This window comes from Aquarana catesbeiana, linkage group LG09, assembly GCF_042186555.1.
Source record: "Aquarana catesbeiana isolate 2022-GZ linkage group LG09, ASM4218655v1, whole genome shotgun sequence".
NCBI classification, from domain to species: domain Eukaryota; kingdom Metazoa; phylum Chordata; class Amphibia; order Anura; family Ranidae; genus Aquarana; species Aquarana catesbeiana.
Window position 1 is genome coordinate 48,401,471 of NC_133332.1, and position 22,255 is coordinate 48,423,725.

The window sequence follows — 22,255 nt, forward strand, 5'->3', positions numbered from 1 at the left end:
CTCACAGTTAGAAACACTCCCCCAGGACACACTTAACCCCTACACTGCCACCTAGTGGTTAACCCCTTCACTGCCAGTGTCATTTACACAGGAATCAGTGTATTTGTATAGAACTGATTGCTGTATAAATGACAATGGTCCCAAAAATGTGTCAAAATTGTCTGATGTGTCCTCCATAATGTCGCAGTCACGATAAAAATCACTGATCGCCGCCATTACTAGTATAAAAAAAAAATATATTAATAAAAATGCCATAAAACTATCCCCTATTTTGTAAACGCTATAACTTTTGCGCAAGCTTATTGTGATTTTTTTTACCAAAAATATGTAGAAGAATACATATCGGCCTAAACTGAGGGAAAAAAATGTTTTTTTTATACATTTTTGGGGGATATTTATTATAGCAAAATGTTAAAAATAATGCGTTTTTTTTTAAATTGTCACTCTATTTTTGTTTATAGCGCAAAAAATAAAAACCGCAGGTGTGATCAAATACCACCAAAAGAAAGCTCTATTTGTGGGGAAAAAAAAGGATGTCAATTTAGTTTAGTTTTGGATAGTTTAGGTAGGACCATGTATAACAGAGGTTGATTTACTAAAGGCAAATATACTGTGCACTTTGCAAAGTGCAGTTGCTCCAGAGCTTAGTAAATAAGCAGAAGCTCTGCTGACTTCCATCATCCAATCATGTGAAAGCAAAAATGCGGTTTTCTTTATTATTTTATTTTTATTTTTGTTCACTCTTTTCTGAATAACATTTTTGTGAAAGAACAACAAGAGAACACTGGCAGAAGCCTAAAATGCGAGCCTGTCTAAAACACTGATCTGGACAGCAGGATTACAGATTGCAGTCCTCCTTACCCAGTTTCCTTGCTTTATCTGGACATTCATCTGCTCCAAAGTATTTCTTCTTTCCTCTGTAATAAATAACGCTTTCACCAGATCTCCAGACAGTAGTACGTTTTCTGTGGGAGGAAAAAAAAGACAGAATTTGTCCATACAACTGTTTGTATGTTTTTTAACAGGATAACACTTTAGTGCATCTAAAGCCAAAACTTTGAGGTACAAATGTAATTCATAAATACAATTAACAAGTAGCTGTCTCCCCGACTTCCAGGGGCCTGATGGTGACCCCCAGAGCCAGGGAGATCTGACATTCCTCCTCAGGGTGCAGGTTACTAGGCACACTGGTGCAAGGTGGAAAGATTAGGCGCCAGTCACTTTTTGTAAAAATGAACAAAAAGATTTTATTTCTCTTAACAGGAACGGTGGGAGAGAGGGTTAGAGCACAGGACACCCTTGGGCAAATGCAATAGCATTTAGGCAAAACTCTGTAGACCAAAAGTAGAACTAGGCAGACAGCAATACAGATAAAGGGCCTTTAAGCTGAATGCAGCAATCTGTATCCTGTAACAACTGCTGTCTCCTATAGCAACAACTTCTCTCTCAGTATCCTACTGTAGATCTTCCAGCTTAACCTACAGTATCCCACTGTAGATCCTTAACCGCTGTACTTATCTTCAAGCTTTACTTACAGCTACCTGCAATACTCCTTTAGCCTGGGTTCACACTAGCGCGATCTGAGAGATCGCATGTGATTCGCACCGCAGGTGCAGATCACATGCGATGTCTGAGCAATGCGAGTTCAGCCATACATTTGTATGGCTGAACTCGTATTGGATTCGCACAGAAAATAGTGCAAAGACTTGTTTTACCCTGCTCTAGAATCGGATCGCATAGGTGTTCTTACCTATGTGATCCGATTCCTGTTCGAGTTCACAGTTCGCACTGCGATCTGTGAACTAAACTGGGAATGTCATTAACTTTGTTAATAACACCCGCAGCGGTTCGCACAAGGCAGTGTGAACTGCCTGTGGGAGAGGAGCGATGCGGGAACCAGCGCTGGAATCACGCTGGTTCCCGCATCGCACAGTGTGAACCCAGGGTTATTCCTGGATGAGTCTCCACTGAAGCTTTCACACTTAGTTCATCGTCCCTGGCTAGTGAAGCGTCTGCTCTGGTACTCCTTCAGAGCTTCCTCCCTTCCAAACTTGCCTCTGGTAACAGGACTGGTCATCCCTCCAGCAACTGCTTTTCCTTTACCTCCGGCAACAAACAGGGGCAGCCCTTGGGCTGAGACTCTAACACATGTGGTTCCACCCCAGGCTTCGGGCTTAACCCCTGCTGTTCCTCCTTTGCGGCCCCTTGAATTATTAGATAAGCCTCAAGCTTTAGGCCCAGCAACCAGGAGCTGTTTAACGTACCCCACCTAGGCCGCAGCCTCGGGCAGGAAGAACCCCGATCACCTGACTCCTCCTCGAATAAATAGCCTATCCCAGCATGCACAGTGGCCAAAAGAAACTCCTGCTGATAGGCTGAGACAACTTATTTATCCATCACCTGAATTCACTGTAATCCATCATCCTAATGCCAAAGGCAACAGTGTCACCTATTGACAGAAGAGAGAGACCACAAATTAAACTCAGACTTCAGAAATCAGTGGATCAAAGACTACCAATTAGCCAGGCTAGTTACTACCTGGCACAACTAGATTTATTAGCAGCCCTGTTCAGGACCAGGGTGCTACAAACAGAAAAAAACAGCAATTGCTACCTTCAAAAATGTGCTACTTATGCTGCGGACTTTTCAAACTGACTGGACCGACGGACTTTCCGACGGACTTTCGACGGACTACCGACAGACGGATTTGCCTACACACGATCACACCAAAGTCCGACGGATTCGTACCTGATGACGTACGACCGGACTAAAATAAGGAAGTTGATAGCCAGTAGCCAATAGCTGCCCTAGCATGGGTTTTCGTCCGTCGGACTAGCATACAGACGAGTGGATTTTTCGACCGGACTCGAGTCCGTCGGACAAATTTGAAACATGTTCCAAATCTAAAGTCCGTCAGATTTCCGACCGAAAAAGTCCGCTGCAGGCCCGATGGAGCCAACACATGGTCGGATTGTCTGCCGGTTTCGGTCCGTTGGACCAGTCCGGTCGAAAAGTCCACCCGAGTGTACACGGCATTAGGCTGGCCATACACCATACAATTTTCTTGTACTATTTTCCTTTAGATTTACCAAAACCATTTAATATGAGGTAAAACCTAAACACTTTCAATTTGTATGCAATCAGGCAGGCCCTTACTACATAGTTGAAGGTAAATCTAAAGAAAATTGAACATAAAGTTTGTATAATGTATGGTCATCTTAAGAGTACATAGGTATGATATAAACGTTTCCTAATCCAGAACGTTTTAAATGTTATGGAAGTTATAGCTTTTTAGAACATCGCTGCACAAATAACTAATAACATAACTAGTTGTGGGGGGTGCTGCACACACCCCAAAGTATCACATCCTGCACCTCTGCCTTGCTGCCAGCGATTCACAGCTGTCAAAATGACAGCCAGGAGTTGTGTGTAAATACAGGAACTACTATAGCCATGTAAAAAATCTGTTGTAAACAGACCTCTTGACACTCTTTTTATAATCACTGTTCAGTGCTCGGCTGGCTGACATTTAAAGGGAATGCAACCCGCCCACCAACCGCCTCATTTGTGATATGCCCACCAGCTGGAACTCAACGTTGGCATTGATGCAGCAGCTGCACTCACAGCAGAGGGCCATCAATGAGTACCTGTGTGAGTATGGCACCAGGACAGGGTCAGGGGAACTTGGCTTTTTTTCGCAACACCAGTGGCTACTGATCAAGGATGCACGCACTGTCCTGTCACCATTTGAGGAGGCCACGAGGATGGTGAGCAGCGACAATGCTAGCATCAGTGATACTGTCCCTCTTGTCTTCCTGTTGGAGCACACGCTTCGTGGAATCATGGACAGGGCACTTGAGGCAGAACAGCGGGAGAAAGAGGAGGACTTCCTTACCTCTCAAGGCCCCCTTTATCCAGATAGCATTCCTGTGGGCACGCCAAACACACAGGAAGAAGAGGAGGAGGATTGTGTCAGCATGGATGTAGAGGATAACACTCAGCAGCAGTCTTCAAGGGATGGTTATTGGTCCCCAGAAACCCAAGGAGTTGTACGTGGTTGGGAGGAGGTAGTTCCTGACAACGTCATCCTCAGTGACCCAGAGGACTCACAATTGAATGCGTCTGCAAACTTACGCTGCATGGCCTACCTGATTCTGCAAAGCCTGCGAAAAGACCCTAGGATTCGCGGTATCAAGGAGAGGGATCATTACTGGCTGGCAACCCTTCTAGTTTCAATGTTACAAGGGTAAGGTTGCAGAACTCATCCTGCCTTCACAGAGGGAGCAGAGGATGAAACATCTTCAGGAGGCCATGAAGAAAGGTTTGTGCAATGCGTTTCCAGACTCTGGGAGGGTGCAATTTCCTGGTGCTGGACAACATGTTACTGAGGCTTCATTCAGTCAGAGGAAGAGCGGTGGAGAAGGTGGCCGGCTGACCAATGGCCTTTAGACAATTTTTCAGTCCTCAGCACCAAGGTCTGATCGGTTCAAGCAACCATCGCCAGCATCTGCATTACATGGTGCATGAATATCTTGGGGCAAGAGCAGACTTGGAGACCTTTCCAACAGACCATCCACTGGGTTACTGGGTCTTGAGGATGGACCACTGGGCAGAACTTGCTCAATATGCAATTGAGCTACTGGCCTGTTCTGCATCCAGCGTTATTTCTGAACGCACATTCAGTGCTGCTGGAGGGTTTGTAACGGATCATAGAGTGCGCCTGTTCACAGATTCCGTTGATAGGCTCACATTTATAAAAATGAATCAGTCTTGGATCAGCAGTAGCTATCAAACACCTGATGCTGATGTAACTGATTGATTTTTTTATGGATGTTGGATCCCTTGAAGACTGCCTATGCTAAGTAACTATCCTATTCCTCCTCAATCTTGATGATGCTAGCTTCCAACAATATTTTTGGTTTAGGGCACCATTACCACTGCATAAGGCCCAATTTTTCTGCCCCTGTTTAACAGGGGCATGTAATTACAATTTTTGATCAAATATTTACAGCATGGCCCGTTCCTGCGCACAACAAGAGTAACTGTGAGGGCTTGCAGTGTTGTGGCATCACCACCACCACTGCCTAAGGCCCAATTTTTCTGCCCCTGTTTAACAGGGACTTGTAATTACAATTTTTGAAATAATATTTAACAGCAGGGCCTGTTCCTGCGCACAACAAGAGTAACTGTGAGGGGTTACAGTGTTCTGGCACCACCAATACCTAAGGCCCAATTTTCTGTAAAGTTTATAGGACAGGCCGTATAGTATATATACACACTTCTGTTCAGAGTAAATAGTGCCTGCCCCCCCCCCCCCCCCAACGCCATTTTTTTAAAAATTTGGATGCATGGTTCCCCTTTATATCAATACCAGACCCAAAGAGCCTGGTAATGGGCTGGGGGGGGGGAGCCATGCCGTTTTTCTCAATGATTTTCATCTATATTGCCGGGACACGACAATACATTACAGCCGCAAGCAGTTTTAAATGACTTTTTTTTCTTTAGAAATTACATTTTGCTGTGGTACTTTTCTAAACACTGGAAAACTGCGCCACTTTACAGGCATACTATAGACACCCCCCAGACACGATCTTTAAAGGAATATTTCATTTTTATTGTTTCACCATAAGCATTCTTAAAATCACTGCTCCCGAAAAAACGGCCATTTTTAAAACTTTTTTTTGCATTGACACATGTCCCCCGGGGCAGATCCCGGGTCCCCAAACACTTTTTAGGGCAAAAACTTGCATACAAGCCTTTAAAATTAGCACTTTACATTTTTCACGTTTGTGAACCATAGACTTTAACGGTGTTCGCGTGTTCAAACAAACTTTTTTGCATGTTCGGATGTTCTGGTGCGAACCGAACCAGGAGTGGTGTTCGGCTCATCCCTACTGGCTACAAGCGAGGGCAGGAACAAAACGAGGCTCCAGAGGGGAACGGTGTAACCAGAAAAAAAAAAAAAAACATAGATGATAAAGGCATTTTCAAGTGAACTTTTCAGATGCTGAAAAGCTTATTTTAGATAAGGGACTGAAATATGTTCCACCTAAGAGTCTCAACAAATTCTCCACTTTCATAGATGTTCAGAAATATATATGAAAACTAAATCAAAGACACTTTGTTATTAACCCCTCGAGACCAGCAATATCAAACAGTACCGGTGACATTGTTCACTCGGGTCTTTCCAACCCTACCCTGTTTAATCCTCCTGGCCCCATTGCTCCCTCTATCAATGTCTTTCGTGATTTAGTTTCGAGGGATTTGCAGTCCTTACCTAAAAAAAGAGTTTATGAGGATCCCAATATCCAAGTTGGACTTAAACAATTATGCGAACGGAAGGATCTTATTATTCGCCCCACTGATAAGGAGGGCGGTATTGTCATTTTGGATAAAAAAGATTATTATGCTGAGATGTCTAGAATCCTTAACGATTCTGACACCTATAAAAGCTACTGCCGAGGGATCCCACTTCTGAGTTTAAGAAAATTTTGGTGACAAGGGTGTACAACTGTGAATTTTAGACAAAAAAGAAAAACCATTATTTGGTACCCGTAGTTCCCCATATACCTGTACTATATTATCTTCTGAAAGTCCACAAGGATGCTGCACATCCCCTGCCGCCCTATCGCTAGTGGAATTGATTCCGTCACATCTAGAGTAGGCAGTTATATTGGTTTTCATTTGCAGCCCCTAGTTAAGTCCATTCCCTCCTATCTTAAGGATGCTAAGGCTACTATTAATCTTTTAGAACAAATTGATTACAGTGAAGATTTTCTGTTAGTGACAGTGGACGTGGCAGCCATATACACATGTATACCACTTGAGCTTGGGCTCTCCGCAGTGGATTATTATCTATCCAGGAGTGACACCATTCTGCCTGTCCAAAGGGGGTATATTATGGAATTACTTAGTTATGCTACTAAACAATTATTTTTGGTTTAACAAACAGTTTTTCCTGCAACAACAGGGTGTAGCCATGGGGGCCAAGTTTGCCCCCAGTCTGGCGAACCTGTTTATGGCCCAGTGGGAGTAGGATGTCGTCTATTCACTCAAGAGACCTGAACTCTTTGGGCACGTTATATAGACGACACTCTCCTCCTGTGGAGGGGTGATGAGGACTCATTGCAAGACTTTATGGCAATTCTTCATGATAATGAGAGGGGTATTACATTGAGCTACGAGGTTAGTTATACATCTATACACTTTTTAGATCTGGAAGTATCTATTGTTGATCACCAACTAGTTACCAGGACCTTTTTTTAAACCCACCGATCGTAATGGATACATTCCTATTTTCAGTTGTCATCAAGATTCCTGGGTAAAATCTGTCCCACGTAGTCAACTATTGCGCATTAGGCGAAATTGTAGAAAATCTACACGATTTCCATTATCAAGCATTAACACTTAAAACTAAATTTGTGGAGAAAGGTTATTATCCTTTGAGGATAGATGAAGAAATTAACAGAGTGTCTTTGATAGATAGGAGTACATTGGCAAATGAACAACCTAAATGAACACATGATACAAAACTTAAGTGGTCCTTTATCACCGGATTTTCAATACAACAAAAACAAATCTAAGATATTTTCAATCGTCATTGGAAAGTGTTGAAAAATGATCAGGTACTTGATCCGGTATTGCCTGATCGCGCCGGAGTGGTGTATAGGGGGGTACAACCCTTGAGGGGCAGATTGCCCCAAATGTGATAAAATCTTAATTTTTTCATAACCTCAAAGGGTATTATCGCTGCCGCAGATGCAATGTTTGTTTACATAATGCATGTGGCAGGAGAAAGTCTGAATCTTTTACATCCACTACTACCTCTAACACATACAAGATGAAATACTTCACTACATGTGCTACCAGATACATTGTGTATTTAATAACTTGCCCTTGTAAAAAGCAGTACGTTGGACGAACCATCAGAACATTCTCTGTGAGAGTTAAACATATTGCTAGCATATTGGGTCGTATTAATCACAGTGTACCTAGACATTATCTTCATTGCCATGATAAGAACCCTCTCGGTACTACTTTCCAGATTATTGATAAGTTTGTCCTCCATTGGAGGGGTAAGCCTTCTGTTCGGGGGGTATCACGGCTTGAAACATTCTGGATTTATCAGCTTAAATCCTACTTGCCATTCGGAATGAACATTGATTAGGATATCAATTCCTTTATCAACAAGGCATAATACTTTGTGTTGTTGACTGCCTTTTTTCCATATTTCACATTGTCTTATATAGGAGAATTGTTATTTGTGTATACATTGTGTGTTATTTGTGTATATTTTTAGTTTTCATTTACATTTGCCCTTACTATGTTCGAGGAATAAATTATATATATATATATATATATATATATATATATATATATATATATATATATATATATATATATTATATACACTGAGATGGTTTATGTTTAACTGTCATCTTTTGGTGATTTGTATATTAACTTTTATACTTTAATTTTATATTGTATACTAATCAATTTTTTTACTCTATATGGTTATGATATTGTGGTCTCTTATAGCTATTATGTTTATATGGTTAAACGGTGAGATGTATTGCATATTATGTTTGCATTATCTTTCACCGTTTGGGTCCTTGTGCTTTTTGCATGTGGGCGTGTCTCATGGGTCATTGACATGGTGGGAGTTTTTGAACAACCCCTGTTTCTATGTCTTTGACCTAATAAGTGATGTGTTAATAAAGCGTTGTTCCACCCAAAGTGGAACTTCCGCTTTAAGCACTCCTTCCCCCCTTACATGCCACATTTGGCATGTAATTTTTTTTGGGGGGAGTGGGTGACTACTTTAGAGAGGGACTTCCTGTCCCACTTCCTCCTTCCACCCACGGGCCGCCTAGGGGACTCCTCCTCTCCCCTTGGCGGTCTCTCCCTCTCGGAAATCTTCTGGGACACATGACAGGTCCCAGAAGATTGCCTGTCCACTGGGAGAGCGCAGCGTGACTCGCACATGCACAGTGTGTGCCCGACCGTGAAGCCGCAAGCTGTCACAGCCGGGTGCCCACAGTTCCGATGGATGCGCGGAGGAGAGGAGAGGGAGAGGAGTGGGGCTCCATGTAGCCGCATCGCTGGACCGTGGAACAGGTAAGTGTCTGTTTATTAAAAGTCAGCAGCTAACTTTTTGTAGCTGCTGACTTTTAATTTAAAAAAAAGCCTGGAACTCCGCTTTAACACCACAATAGGGCTCTGTTTGCCTTCCGGGTCTCGATGTGGTTGTGGTGATTGCAGCCACAGTGAGGCTTGGGTGCATCACTCCAGGATGTGACGACAATGCACGTCATGTGATCTATTGGTCAAATGACTTTGATCCATTTGCCTTATGATTGGCTGGCCGACACGTGGCGGGCGGTACATGCTGGACATCGCAATGACGTGTCTTCGCCGCTACGTCCTCGTGATTCACTATCCAGAACGAGGCAGTACATGCATGTGGTGCCTCGTAATGATGGCACCCTGACGTAGCCTTCTCGCTATTGGCTTGTGGCTATGCCGTGGTGTGTGCATGTCGTCGCTCCTGGCATCTTGGAGATTGACTGTAATGGGCGGTCTATTCATTTGGTTAACTTTGAAGACATATAAACGCAGCGTTTCACCCCAGTAGAAGTCCCATAGGACGAAACGTGTCGGGTCGTCTGCTGAGCCATACACACTGCGCCAACTTTTCATGGAATTTTGTATCATTTTTATGATCATTTTTTATCTGCATACATCCCCTATGATGTCTGTATTTTTTTTATCAATATCAATAATTTATCAATAAATTTGCTTGCCAGTTTTGATCTACACCATGTGGAAGCCCTCTTTTTGTTTTTCCTGAATACTCTGATCCATTGTTGGAGAACTTTTTACATAAACACCACACTTGGAGATTGTGGTCGTCTACTGTTCAGTCCATCCATCCTTCTGCCGAGCAGGTGTGCCTGAACCTTTCTTCCATTAAAGACCGCCATCTAGGATTTGGGATATTGTGATATGCTCGTTTGACTCATCGCCCTTGGTGGTGGAAGCACTTATCCCTGGTGGTTGAACTACACGGCAATATAATTGTCCTCAAGGTCAGAATAGCACACCTTGCTATTCGGTGTTGGATGGACTTTTATCATACTTTCAATACATTTGAGTGACATTTTATTCACTAAGTACCGTATTTATCAGCGTATAACACGCACTTTTTTCCCCTTAAAATCAAGGGAAGATCGTGGGTGCATGTTATACGCCGATCCCCGCTAATTGTGATCTATCGGAGCGATCACCGCGATCGCAGCTGACATTCACATAGCGTGTAGTTTTAAATATGGCGCCGCGGAGTTTGGAGGGACTCGGCGGCGACTCGAGCGCCGCCGAGATCACAGTGACTGGGCGAAGCCGAGATACACATAGTCGAGTGTTCTCAGCTCTTTCCGGTGCGGCTCACAGTCACGCCCAGTCCCGCCACTGGACCTGTGTTATGTCCATCATAGGGCGGGACTGGGCGGGACTGTAAGCGGCGCCGAAAAGAGCCGAGTACACTCGACTATGTGTATCTCGGCGGCGCTCGTTCAGCTCCGCCGTGTCCCTCCGAACTCCGCGGCGCCATATTTAAAACTACATGCTATGTGTATGTCGGCGGCGATCTGTCCAAGCATGTAATGGACACTGGGGGCAAGGCTGCACTGACCACTGGGGCAAAGCTGCACTTGACCACTGGGGCAAAGCTGCACTTGACCACAGGGGCAAAGCTGCACTTGACCACAGGGGCAAAGCTGCACTTGACCACTGGGGCAAAGCTGCACTTGACCACTGGGGCAAAGCTGCACTTGACCACTGGGGCAAAGCTGCACTTGACCACTGGGGCAAAGCTGCACTTGACCACTGGGGCAAAGCTGCACTTGACCACTGGGGCAAAGCTGCACTGACAAGGCTGCAATGGACACTGGGGCAAGGCTGCACTGACACTGAAAAGGCTGCAATGACACTGACAAGGCTGCAGATGGACACGATAAGGCTGCATTGATGGGCATTTTAATGTAAGTTTTTTTTCCTTAAACTTCCCTCCTAAAAGTTTTTTTCCTTAAAATTCCCTCCTAAACTTGGGGTGCGTGTTATACGCCGGCGCGTGTTATACGCCAATAATTACGGTAATTTTGTGATCATATTTTGCTTGTTTTGCACTATAAATATGTTTGAATGGTATCACAACCATTTGTTGTTCAAGACACTGACCTTTTTTGGCATTTAAATATTGCACTAATTTTTAGGGCAGGTAGTCTTTGATCTACATTGGCTTCAGGTCACTTTATTATTAATCGATTCACACTGTTCATGACATTGTTTATCACTCATTTTTTGTTTATCACTAAGTTTTGGTTAAGTTCTGGATATTGTACACAGGTTTAGCGCTGCACTTATTTTCCCACATTCCCATATAAAAATAAAAAGACCAACAATTTTGAAAAAAAATCTATATTATTTTTTTACTTTCTGCTATAAAACACCTGCAATAAAATATATAAAAAATTGAATTTCTTCATCAATTCAGGCCAAAATGTATTCCGCTACATTTTTTGTAAAAAAAATCCCAATGAGCATCTATTGATTGGTTTGCGCAAAAGTTATAGCGTCCAAAAACTCTGGGATATATTTATGGGATTTGTATAAATTTTTATTTTTTTACTAGTAATGGTGGCGATCAGCAAACTGACACTTTTGTCACATTTTTGGGAACCAGTGACACCAATACAGTGATTAGTGCTAAAAATATACACTGTCGGCTGGCTGACCCAGAAGTTCGCTACATTTTTATTAAGGGAACTTACAGAAACAGGACAGTGACACTGGCAAATGTGTACATCCCCAACTCATCTCAGGTTACCTTCTGCCAGAAGGTTATCCAGGAGCTCAAGGGCTTTACATCGGGGCTCTTGATCATGGGAGGAGACTTCAATGTCCCACTAAACCCCACAGCAGACTCCTCCACTGGAAAGTCATGCATCACGTATAGAGCACTTAAAAAAAAATCAAACAGTTGGTAGATACATTTAGATTTCTCCATCCTTACACTCGAGATTTCACATATCACTCCATTCCCCATGATCGATACTCACGCATCGACCATATCTACATTTCCCAAAGAGACTTGCAGACGGTGAAAGAAGCCCACATAGGCATCCAGTCGATTTCAGACCATGCACCCATTTCTCTGGGGGTGGATTTATACTCTCCACCGCCCAAGTCAAACACATGGAGATTGAACACCTCATTGCTGACAGACCCTGACTTACTCCCTCGCATCCGGGCAGCTATATCTGACTTCTTCATATCCAACAACACACCGGACATGGACCCGATGCCGATTTGGGAGGCACACAAATGCACAATGCATGGGGAATTAATTAAGATGGGTGCCCAATGCAAAAAAAGGCAAGAAAAACAAATACGTGACTTGGCCGACAAAATACGCACACTAGAAGCCTCACACAAACAATCCCTGGTGATTCAAACTGCCAGAGAACTGTTAGACACCAGGAAAACATTACAACAACTGTTCGAGGCCAAAACGAAGAGATCATTATTTTTTAAGAAACGGGTCTACTATGAGTCAGGAGACAAGACGAGGAGGTTTTTGGCAAGGGCACTAAGAGAAGCTAACTCCACTAATGTCATATCGGGTATTAGAGCACAAGACGGGACTCTAGAAGTAACCTCAGAAGCCATAGTGACACAGTTTCATCGATATTATTCCAAACTCTATAATTTAGCACGACAACACAGACCCTCTACAATACCAACCGATAGATCACAGGCCATACAGGACTACCTGACTGACAGTGGTCTACCACGGCTGGAGGACGCTGAGACGACCCCCTTAGAAGACCAGATAACGCTTATGGAGATTCAGGGGGCAATCAAGGGACCTAAGTCAGGAAAGAGCCCAGGTCCGGACGGCTACACATTCGCCTACTACAAAACTTTTAGCAACATCCTATCTGCACCCCTGACCAAGGCCCTGAACTCCCTTTCTACACCCGGGCAGGTACCTCATGACTTTCTCTCAGCTCACATAACGGTGATACACAAAGCAGGAAAGGACCCCACAGAGTGCCCAAGCTATAGGCCCATCTCGTTACTAAACCTAGATCTCAAGCTACTGTCCAAAATAATAGCTAACAGACTAAAACCTCTCCTCCCCTCCCTAATTGGCCTGGACCAAGTGGGTTTTTGCCGGGTAGAGAGGCCAGAGATAACATCATCAAGGCCTTACTCCTGACGCATGCGGCACACACTCGAGGCTCGAGGGTCTTCTCCTGTCCACGGACGCGGAGAAGGCCTTCGATCGAGTCTCCTGGGAGTACATGCTGGCAGTATGCCATCATGTTGGCTTGGGTACACATATGATGGCCTGGATCACAGCCCTGTACCAAAACCCATCCGCCAAAATAAGAGTAAATGTCATTCTGTCAAACAAGGTACAGATTTCCAATGGGACCAGACAGGGGTGTCCCCTATCACCGTTACTGTTCATCCTGTCACTGGAGCCATTCATCAGAAAGGTTAACAAAAACCAATCCATTTCTGGTTTTGAAGTGGCAAACAGAGTATACAAGACAGCAGCTTATGCTGACGACCTCCTGTTTTTCTTAACCAAACCACATACCACAATTCCAAACCTAATGAAAGAATTCACACATTATGGCTACATTTCTAACCTCAAAATCAACTACTCTAAATTGGAGGCAATGAATATCACACTGACAGCAGACACACTCACCAGAACCCAGGGGAATTGCCCATTCCGATGGGTAACAGGTACTCTCAAGTATCTGGGGGTTTTGTTGTCCCCGAGACTGATGACAATCTATGAAAAAAACTTCCCACCTATGCTGCAAAACATTGCCACAGATTTACAGAATTGGAACTCTAAATACTTTTCCTGGTTTGGAAGAGCAGCCATTCTCAAAATGACTATCCTCCCCCGACTATTGTACCTTTTGAGGTCACTACCTGTCAAAATCCCACAGACCTTCTTCAAACGACTACAGTCTCTTCTCATACGATTCCTCTGGGGTCACAAACGACCAAGAATCAAGTTTGCATCCCTAACTAGGCCCAAGGAATGGGGCGGTATGGGATTACCACACTTCCAAAACTATTATCTAGCCTCTCACCTCACCAGAGTGATTGATTGGCACTGCCACGGGAAGTCCAAAGATTGGGTCAAATTAGAAGAGGCACTCTCAGGTTTTCCCCATGGATCCCTTGGAGAAGACAACAGCATTCTATAAAAAGACACCCACTGACTGGGACCACCATGGAGGTCTTCCAGACGGTGATTAAGAAGTTTGACTTAACATCACAACTCAGCCCACTAACCCCATTACAAAACAACCCAGACTTTGCCCCGGGATTGGTGGGTAGGACCTTTCAGTCTCTAGATCCACAAAAACAACTTACTGCAGGAGACTGCCTCAGAAATGACAGACTAGTTAAAGACTATACTGCGCTGAAAGATAATAACAATCTCCCTCATTTACCCAGCTGGTCATACTTTCAAATTCGCAGCTTTGTCACCAATAAGACTAAACAACCTTACTTTCAAAGACCTATGACTCAACTGGAGACAGCATGTCACAGGGGCGACGACTTTGTCAAGACGACCTCTGTTACATATACTTGGCTACAATACACTAAAACAACAACAACTGAGAACAGATTTAGGAAAGAATGGTCCAGAGCCCTGCAGAGAGACATTACAGACAATCAGTGGCAGACGGCTTGTACGTTAGCGCATAAATGCTCCATCAGTACCAAAACACAGGAGACGGCATACAAGCTCTTGACTCACTGGTATGCCACACCACATAGACTCAAAGCTTGGTTTCCAGAAGTATCAGATAGGTGCTGGAGATGTAGAGGAGAGACTGGTACTCTCCTACACATATGGTGGCAGTGCCCGACCCTTGAAGCCTTCTGGACTGGGGTGAAAGACACCATACGACAGATCACGGAGACCAGAATCACTCTAGACGCAGCCTGCTGCTTGCTCCACATTTCCAACTTCCCGTATAAAAGATACAAAAAATCCTTAACAAAAGCACCTTCTGAATGCTGCAAAGGCCTTAATACCGCTCCGTTGGAAGAGCACTCAGGCTCCATCAGTAAAGGAGTGGCTTCAGAAAGTCTCCGAGGTCTGTCACATGGAAGACATACTGGCTCAAACCTCCGATGACATAGAAAGATACAAGACATGGTCCCCCTGGCTCCGATTTAAGGTTACATCAAAATATGAGCACTTAATGAACAATTAACGCTCTACTGAACAAAAGAACGGCTCGCTCCCCTCTAACCAAGCGCCAGCGTAACGTGGCGGCCAAGGAGAGAGACATTACTATTTCGCAGATAACAGCTATTCTTTTCCCTTCTTTACTTCCTTTTTTTCCTTCCTTCTACCACTTCTTTCCTAGACATGTATATTGAAAAACTTTTCAAAGAACTCAGAGCTAATTGTTAGATATGTTCTATGCCATACTAACTTAGTTAGCCCCAGTCCCTAACTGGGTGAGGCTCCTGAAATCTTCAAACGTAATCTCATTCCTACATGCCCCCAGTTTTGGCAGTATGACAACATAATTTCATAGACTATATACTGTAACTTAGTCTGGATGATAGTTAACACACCTGATGTTCATTAGAGGTTATATTCAATTGTACCAGATTAACACGGCAATGTGGCTTTGAATGTTAAATTATATTTACCTTCAATAAAACTTTTTGATGGAAAAAATAAAATTTATATATATATATACATATATACATACATATATATATATATATATATATATATACATATATACATATATATATATATATATATATATATACTCTGTCACTGTACTAATGACACTGGTAGTGAAGGCCTCAACATCTAGGGCAATCAAGGGGTTAAATGTGTGGCCAATATGTTTTACTGTGTGTGCTGTTTTTACTAAGCAATGTACTTTGCAGGAAAACAAAACCAGCACATTGCTGCTGTCAGAAGAGAGCCCTGTGTTTGTTTACCTACACAGGGCTCTCTTTGGTAATGTCCAGAGCTGATCTTTGGGTGCCGGCAACCAATCAGTGGTCAGCACACGCTGATTGGATCGTGCTGCAGCCAATCGTACAGCAGGGGCGGCACTGGCACGCTCCCTAGCCCGGCGCGCAGATCACGTACTAGATACATGATCCTGCACAGGAGCGCCGCCTTGCCGCCGCATATGTACTATGTATGGTCGGCAAGTGGTTAAAGCAACCTTACAAATACTGACGTTACTATTTAACCCCTTATTAACCCTTGGGCTGGCCATACATTATACAAAGCTCTTGTGCAATTTCTTTAGATTTACCAAAACCACATAATATGAGGTCAAACCTAAACACTTTCAACTTGTATGCAGTCAGGCAGGCCCTTGTACAACATAGTTGAAGGCAACTCTAAAGGAAATGAAATAAGAAAATTGTATAATACCTCCCCAAGCTGTAAAAAAAAAAAAAAAAAAGTCACTTTAAGAGTGACCAGGCACCGGACATGCGGCGTTCTATGGGAAGCTTCTCAGCCTGCAATCAGCTGATTGCAGGCTGGGAAGCTGATTTGCCCGTGTTTAGGGCATGTGCAGGGAGCAAGCTGTGCGCACGCACACACCCACTCTACTGGGATTCGTTGGCATGTCTATAGTAGTGGCTACGATTGGCGGGGACCGGAGGAGAGGATAGTAGTGGGCGGTACTATTTGCGTGCGTCACTGTGTAGGGGTGTAGTCGACTGGGACAGGACACCGGAGGCGATTGCGTGGCTGCTTGTGGTGGATTCAGAGAGGACGAGCTGCGCCATTGAAGGTAAATGGCTGTAGCGCTGCTGTATGACCCCACAGGGAGAGAGAGGCGAGCTGCTGGCTGTAGCGTTGCAGTGGGGGGGGGGGACGATCTGGTGCGGGGGGTGGTCTGGTGCGGGGTGACACCACTGCACCTGACCAACCATCCCCTTCTCTCGTGGCCACGGGCTGTCTGAGCAGTCCCAGGCCGGATGTCACACAGGCACAGCGAGCAGAGTGAAGCTGCCTCCCCCTCCAGTGTTTATGTGCACAAAGGGAGAGGGGACCTGATGTGCCTTTGCCGAGTGCCATGCTGATCTGAGGAGGTACTGAATGGGATTGGGGGGTCCGTCTGTGCTGAAGGGGGGGGTTCATCTGTGCTAAAGGGGGGTCCATATGTGCTAAAGGGGGGGGTGCTGAAGGGGGGTGTGCTGAAGGGGGGGTCTGTGCTGAAGGGGGGGTCTGTGCTGAAAGGGGGGTCCATCTGTGCTGAATGGGGGGGTCTGTGCTGAGGGGTGCAGTGATGCAGTAATTGTGCAGACAGGGGGTGGTAATTGTGCAGACGGGGGAGGGGTAATTGTGCAGATGGGGGGTGGTGAATTGTGCAGAGGGGGGGGGAATTGTGCAGACGGGGTGGTAATTGTGCAGATGGGGGGTGGTAATTGTGCAGACTGGAGGGGTGGTAATTGTGCAGGATTTGTGCGAAATGCTATATGCCAGGCTTTGTGAGAAATGCTATAAGCCAGGCTTTGTGAGAAATGCTATATGCCAGGCTTTGTGAGAAATGCTATAAGCCAGGCTTTGTGAGAAATGCTATAAGCCAGGCTTTGTGAGAAATGCTATATGCCAGGCTTTGTGAGAAATGCTATATGCCAGGCTTTGTGAGAAATGCTATATGCCAGGCTTTGTGAGAAATGTTTATATACCAGGCTTTGTGAGAAATGTTTATATACCAGGCTTTGTGAGAAATGCTATATGCCAGGCTTTGTGAGAAATGCTATATGCCAGGCTTTGTGAGACATGCTATATACCATGATCTGTGAGGCTGAGCTGCGGCGGCGGCGCAGGGTTTTTTGGCTGGGTGGTGGGGTTGTGTGGCGGGGGGTAAGCTCACTTGCTGGTTGCTGCCTGGCTTACTGGTGACCATCAATGCTGACCACTAAACTCACCTGCCTGCCGCACTGACCTACCTGCCTGCCACACTGACCTACACTGACCTACCTACCTGACATACACTGACCTACCTGACATACACTGACTTACATACACTGACCTACCTACCTGACACGCACTGACCTACCTGACATGCACTGACCTACATACACTGACCTACCTACCTGACATACACTGACCTACCTAACATACACTAACATACACTGACCTACCTACCTGACATACATACATTGACCTACCTAACATACACTGACCTACCTAACGTACACTGACCTACCTACACTGACGGTAGTGACACACTGACCTACCTGACCAGGAGACTTCATGTGTCCTGCAGCAGATGGACGTGCGGTGCACGTCCATCTTTGCCGGAGGAGAGGATGAGAGCCGAGCGGAGATCTCACGCGGCGGCTGCATTGTAATTCCCGCCTTCTGGAGCCTGCAGCGCTTATGATGGACATCACACGTCCCGTGGTCCCACCATTTGACCAGTGGGACGTCCATCAGCGCTGCAGGCTCCAGAAGGCGGGACCTGCTATGTGACTCGGCCGCACTTGGCGGTGCTCGGGATAAGATCGGTCCCCGCTCGGCGGCGCTCGGGGCTATAAATAGAACGGTGCCCACTCGAGATTTGGGGCTTTTTGGGGACCCAATCGGGGCTTCAGCCATGGTGAGCCCCTCCCTGCCGACGTCACTGATTTTGGTAGATATATATACAGTGGTGGCCTGTCCATGAGGGGCGCCACCCCCCTAATCCATGCACCTGGCCCCTAATCTACATGCAGGGCGCCGGATGCATTGATTTTAATGGGGTTTTTGGGGGTTTTTTTGGATGCACATGATTAGAGCCTGAGGATCTAATTGGCTTAAAAAAAGGGTGGTCTCTGGGCGAAGAGCACTGCGCCCTGAGCCCACCCAGTTGTGTGACAATACCGAGTTAATATTCACTATAGTCTTCCCGATTCTCCTCCCTGGCCAATCAGGAAGCAGGTCTTAAGACCCGATTGGCTGAGAGGAGAAGCAACCGTATTGGCCGCCGAGGAGGAGACGCAGGGGAAGTCGAGCGACGGGGGGTGGGGGAATCGACTGACCGCGCGATGGGGGGATCAACTGACCGACCAAACAGTGTGGGGGGGTGGTGGGTGTTTTGTTTGCTGCCCCCCCAAAAAAATAGAGCCACCAGCACTGTCCTACACCCTGCACGCATATCCTGGAATAGTAAATATCACAGAATCGCTTATCAGAATCGCTTAGATATGAAAGGAACTAAAGGAATTAATCTTCCTACACTTAAGTGCAGTCAAATACAGAGTCAATATGACAAGGAGAAGATCCCTACACCAAAAGACATACATCATCTATCCTTCATTGATTGGACTAGTTACATCCCACCACTTCAAAAAGATGCCAAATCATGCTTTTACTGGGTCCACAAGGTAGAATAACCTATAAGTGATCCTCCAAATGGTCCTTATGCTTAAAAGATTAATTTAGGTCATTATGGGCACTCCTTGTTCTAGTAATAAGCAAAGTAAAAGCATTAGACGCAGTTGTAAAACTATTGTTGAGGAAATTAGAGACAATCCCCTTTAACTCTCAAATCTCATGCTTCAGGAACTCAAAAGAAATACTCACTCTGACAACAAGACTTTCCATGAGTGATCAAATCTGTATTAGAGAATCATCTTATAGCAGCATCAGTACGACTTGATTTTTGACAGATGACCAGGAAAATCCCAGCCAGAGTTTAAAATTTCTAAATTCCCGAACAGAGTCTTGACCTAAGCTGCATATTAGTTACAGACACGATCATTAGGATCCAAACTGATAAGGCTGACAGCTCAAACATCACATCACTAAGGATGAGCCAAACCCCCCCCCCCCCCCCCGTTCGATTCGCACCAGAACATCCGAACAGGGAAAAAATTCAGACGAACAAACGAACACAGTTAAAGTCTATGGGACACGGACATGAAAAATCAAAAGTGCTCATTTTAAAGGTTTATGTGCAAGTTATTGTCATAAAAAGTGTTTAGTTACCCGGGTCCTGCCCCAGGGGACATGTATCAATGCAAAAAAAAGTTTAAAAAAAACTGACGTTTTTTCAGGAGCAGTGATTTTAATAATGCTTAAAGTGAAACAATAAAAATGAAATATTCCTTTAAATATTGTGCCTGGGGGGTGTCTATAGTATGCCTGTAAAGTGGCGCATTTTTCCAGTGTTTAGAACATTACCACAGCAAAATGACATTTCTAAAGGAAAAAGTAATTTAAAACTGATCGCGGCTGTAATGAATTGTCGGGTCTTGGCAATATAGATAAAACTCAATGTAAAAAACGGCATGCCCCCCCCCCCCACCATCCATTACCAGGCCCTTTGGGTCTGGTATGAATATTAAGGGGAACCCCGAACCAAAAATTTTTAAAAAATTGCGTGGGGGTCCCCCCAATATCCATACCAGGCCCTTTAGGTCTGGTATGGAAATTAAGGGGAACCCTGTGCCAAATTTAAAAAAAATGGGCGTAGGGGTCCCCCCCAAAATCCATGGCAGACCCTTATCCGAGAACACAACCTGGCAGGCCGCAGGAAAAGAGGGGGGGTGATAGAGCGCTCCCCCCTCCAGAACCGTACCAGGCCACATGCCCTCAACATGGGGAGGGTGCTTTGAAGTAGCCCCCCAAAGCACCTTGTCCCCATGTTGATGGGGACAAGGACCTCATCCCCACAACCCTTGCCCGGTGGTTGTGGGGGTATGCGGTCAGGGGGTTTATCGGAATCTGAAAACCCCTTTAACAAGGGGACCCCCAGATCCCAGCCTCCCCCCTATGTGAATTGGTAAGGGGTACATTGTACCATTACCATTTCACAAAAAAAAGTGTCAAAAATAGTAAAAAAGACAGGTGACACTTAGGGACAAGTCCTTTATTAAAAGATAAAAAAAAAAAAAAATGTCCAGCGATGTCCATTCATCTTCTATCACGCCACCCGACGAGCCGAAAAAAGAAAAAACAAAAGCCGCAACACCCCTGCCTCCATGGGAGGCTCCTGCCGAGTGACGCTTCTTCTTGATGACAGCTGTTATATAGCTGAGGGCTATATGTCATTTTGCTGCGGTACTGTTCTAAACACGGGAAAACTGCGCCACTTTACAGGCATACTATAGACACCCCCCAGGCACGATATGTAAAGGAATATTTCATTTTTATTATTTCACTTTAACCATTATTAAAATCCCTGCTCCCGAAAAAAAAAAAAAGACATTTTTTTAAAACTTTTTTTGCATTGATACATGTCCCCTGGGGCAGGACCTGGGTCCCCAAACACTTTTTATGACAATAACTTGCATATAAGCCTTTAAAATGAGCACTTTTGGTTTTTCATGTTAGTGTCACATAGACTTTAACGGTGTTACGCAGCTTTAGAAATTGGCGCGAACACCGCATTTTGTTCAGTGTTCGAACAACCAAAGTTCGGCCCGAACTTATGCTCAGGGTGAACCGTTTGCCCATCCCTACACATCAGGAACGTTGCTAAGAGTGAAAGGCCTACTAAACCCATCAGAGTCATTAATACCAGCCATCATGTAAGAAAGTAGGTGGAAGCAGAGCCTCCTAAACATGGACTTGTCAAGAATCCATTTAACCAGCTAGAGAGACTATCCTACAGCCACCTTTAAAGGACCTTGCCCGCTTTCCCACCTATGGAAAAGTGACCTAATGTCTTCAAGCACTGTTCCAGGATGTCAAGTTCAGGACATCGAAGACTCATCAGAGACTTCATCTTTCTCTTGAGAGCACATGTACATACAGTATGTTACCAGTGATTATTCAACTGGTCTACTTTGATCTGTTCTGTTTAACCTCTGGATTATAAATCAGATGAGGCTAGATTCATCAGAGAATAAATCTTTTATCTTGAGGACCTATGTACATATGTTACCAGCGTTTACTCAACTGGTCTTTGTGGGCCTGTTCTTTTTATCCTTTTAATTATAACTGGAGTCAGTTGAGGTTTGAAATTCTATAGCCTATCTGACTTGGATTGTTGTGTTACAGGAAGCTAGAAGAGTGGAACTGTTGCGGTCTACCTCTTCTGAAGATCATCATCTTCATTGGGACTGTTCATGTGTTCTTCAAAACATTAAACAAGTATTCATGCTTTTTTTTTTTTTTTTACAGACTTATCAATACATTTAGCATGTTTGTCTTTCTTTCATATGTCTT

The 22,255-nt window shown here is 44.6% G+C and overlaps 1 protein-coding gene across 2 annotated transcripts in view; it reads right to left on the bottom strand.

Moving 5' to 3' along the window:
* LOC141107598 (complement factor B-like) overlaps positions 1-22,255 on the bottom strand; it is a 190,012-nt gene that overhangs the window by 20,190 nt on the left and 147,567 nt on the right. For both annotated transcript variants that reach the window (XM_073598449.1, XM_073598448.1), the window contains one exon: positions 862-965. In XM_073598449.1, the coding sequence (XP_073454550.1) occupies positions 862-965 (104 nt within the window). The remainder of the gene's footprint in view (positions 1-861; positions 966-22,255) is intronic.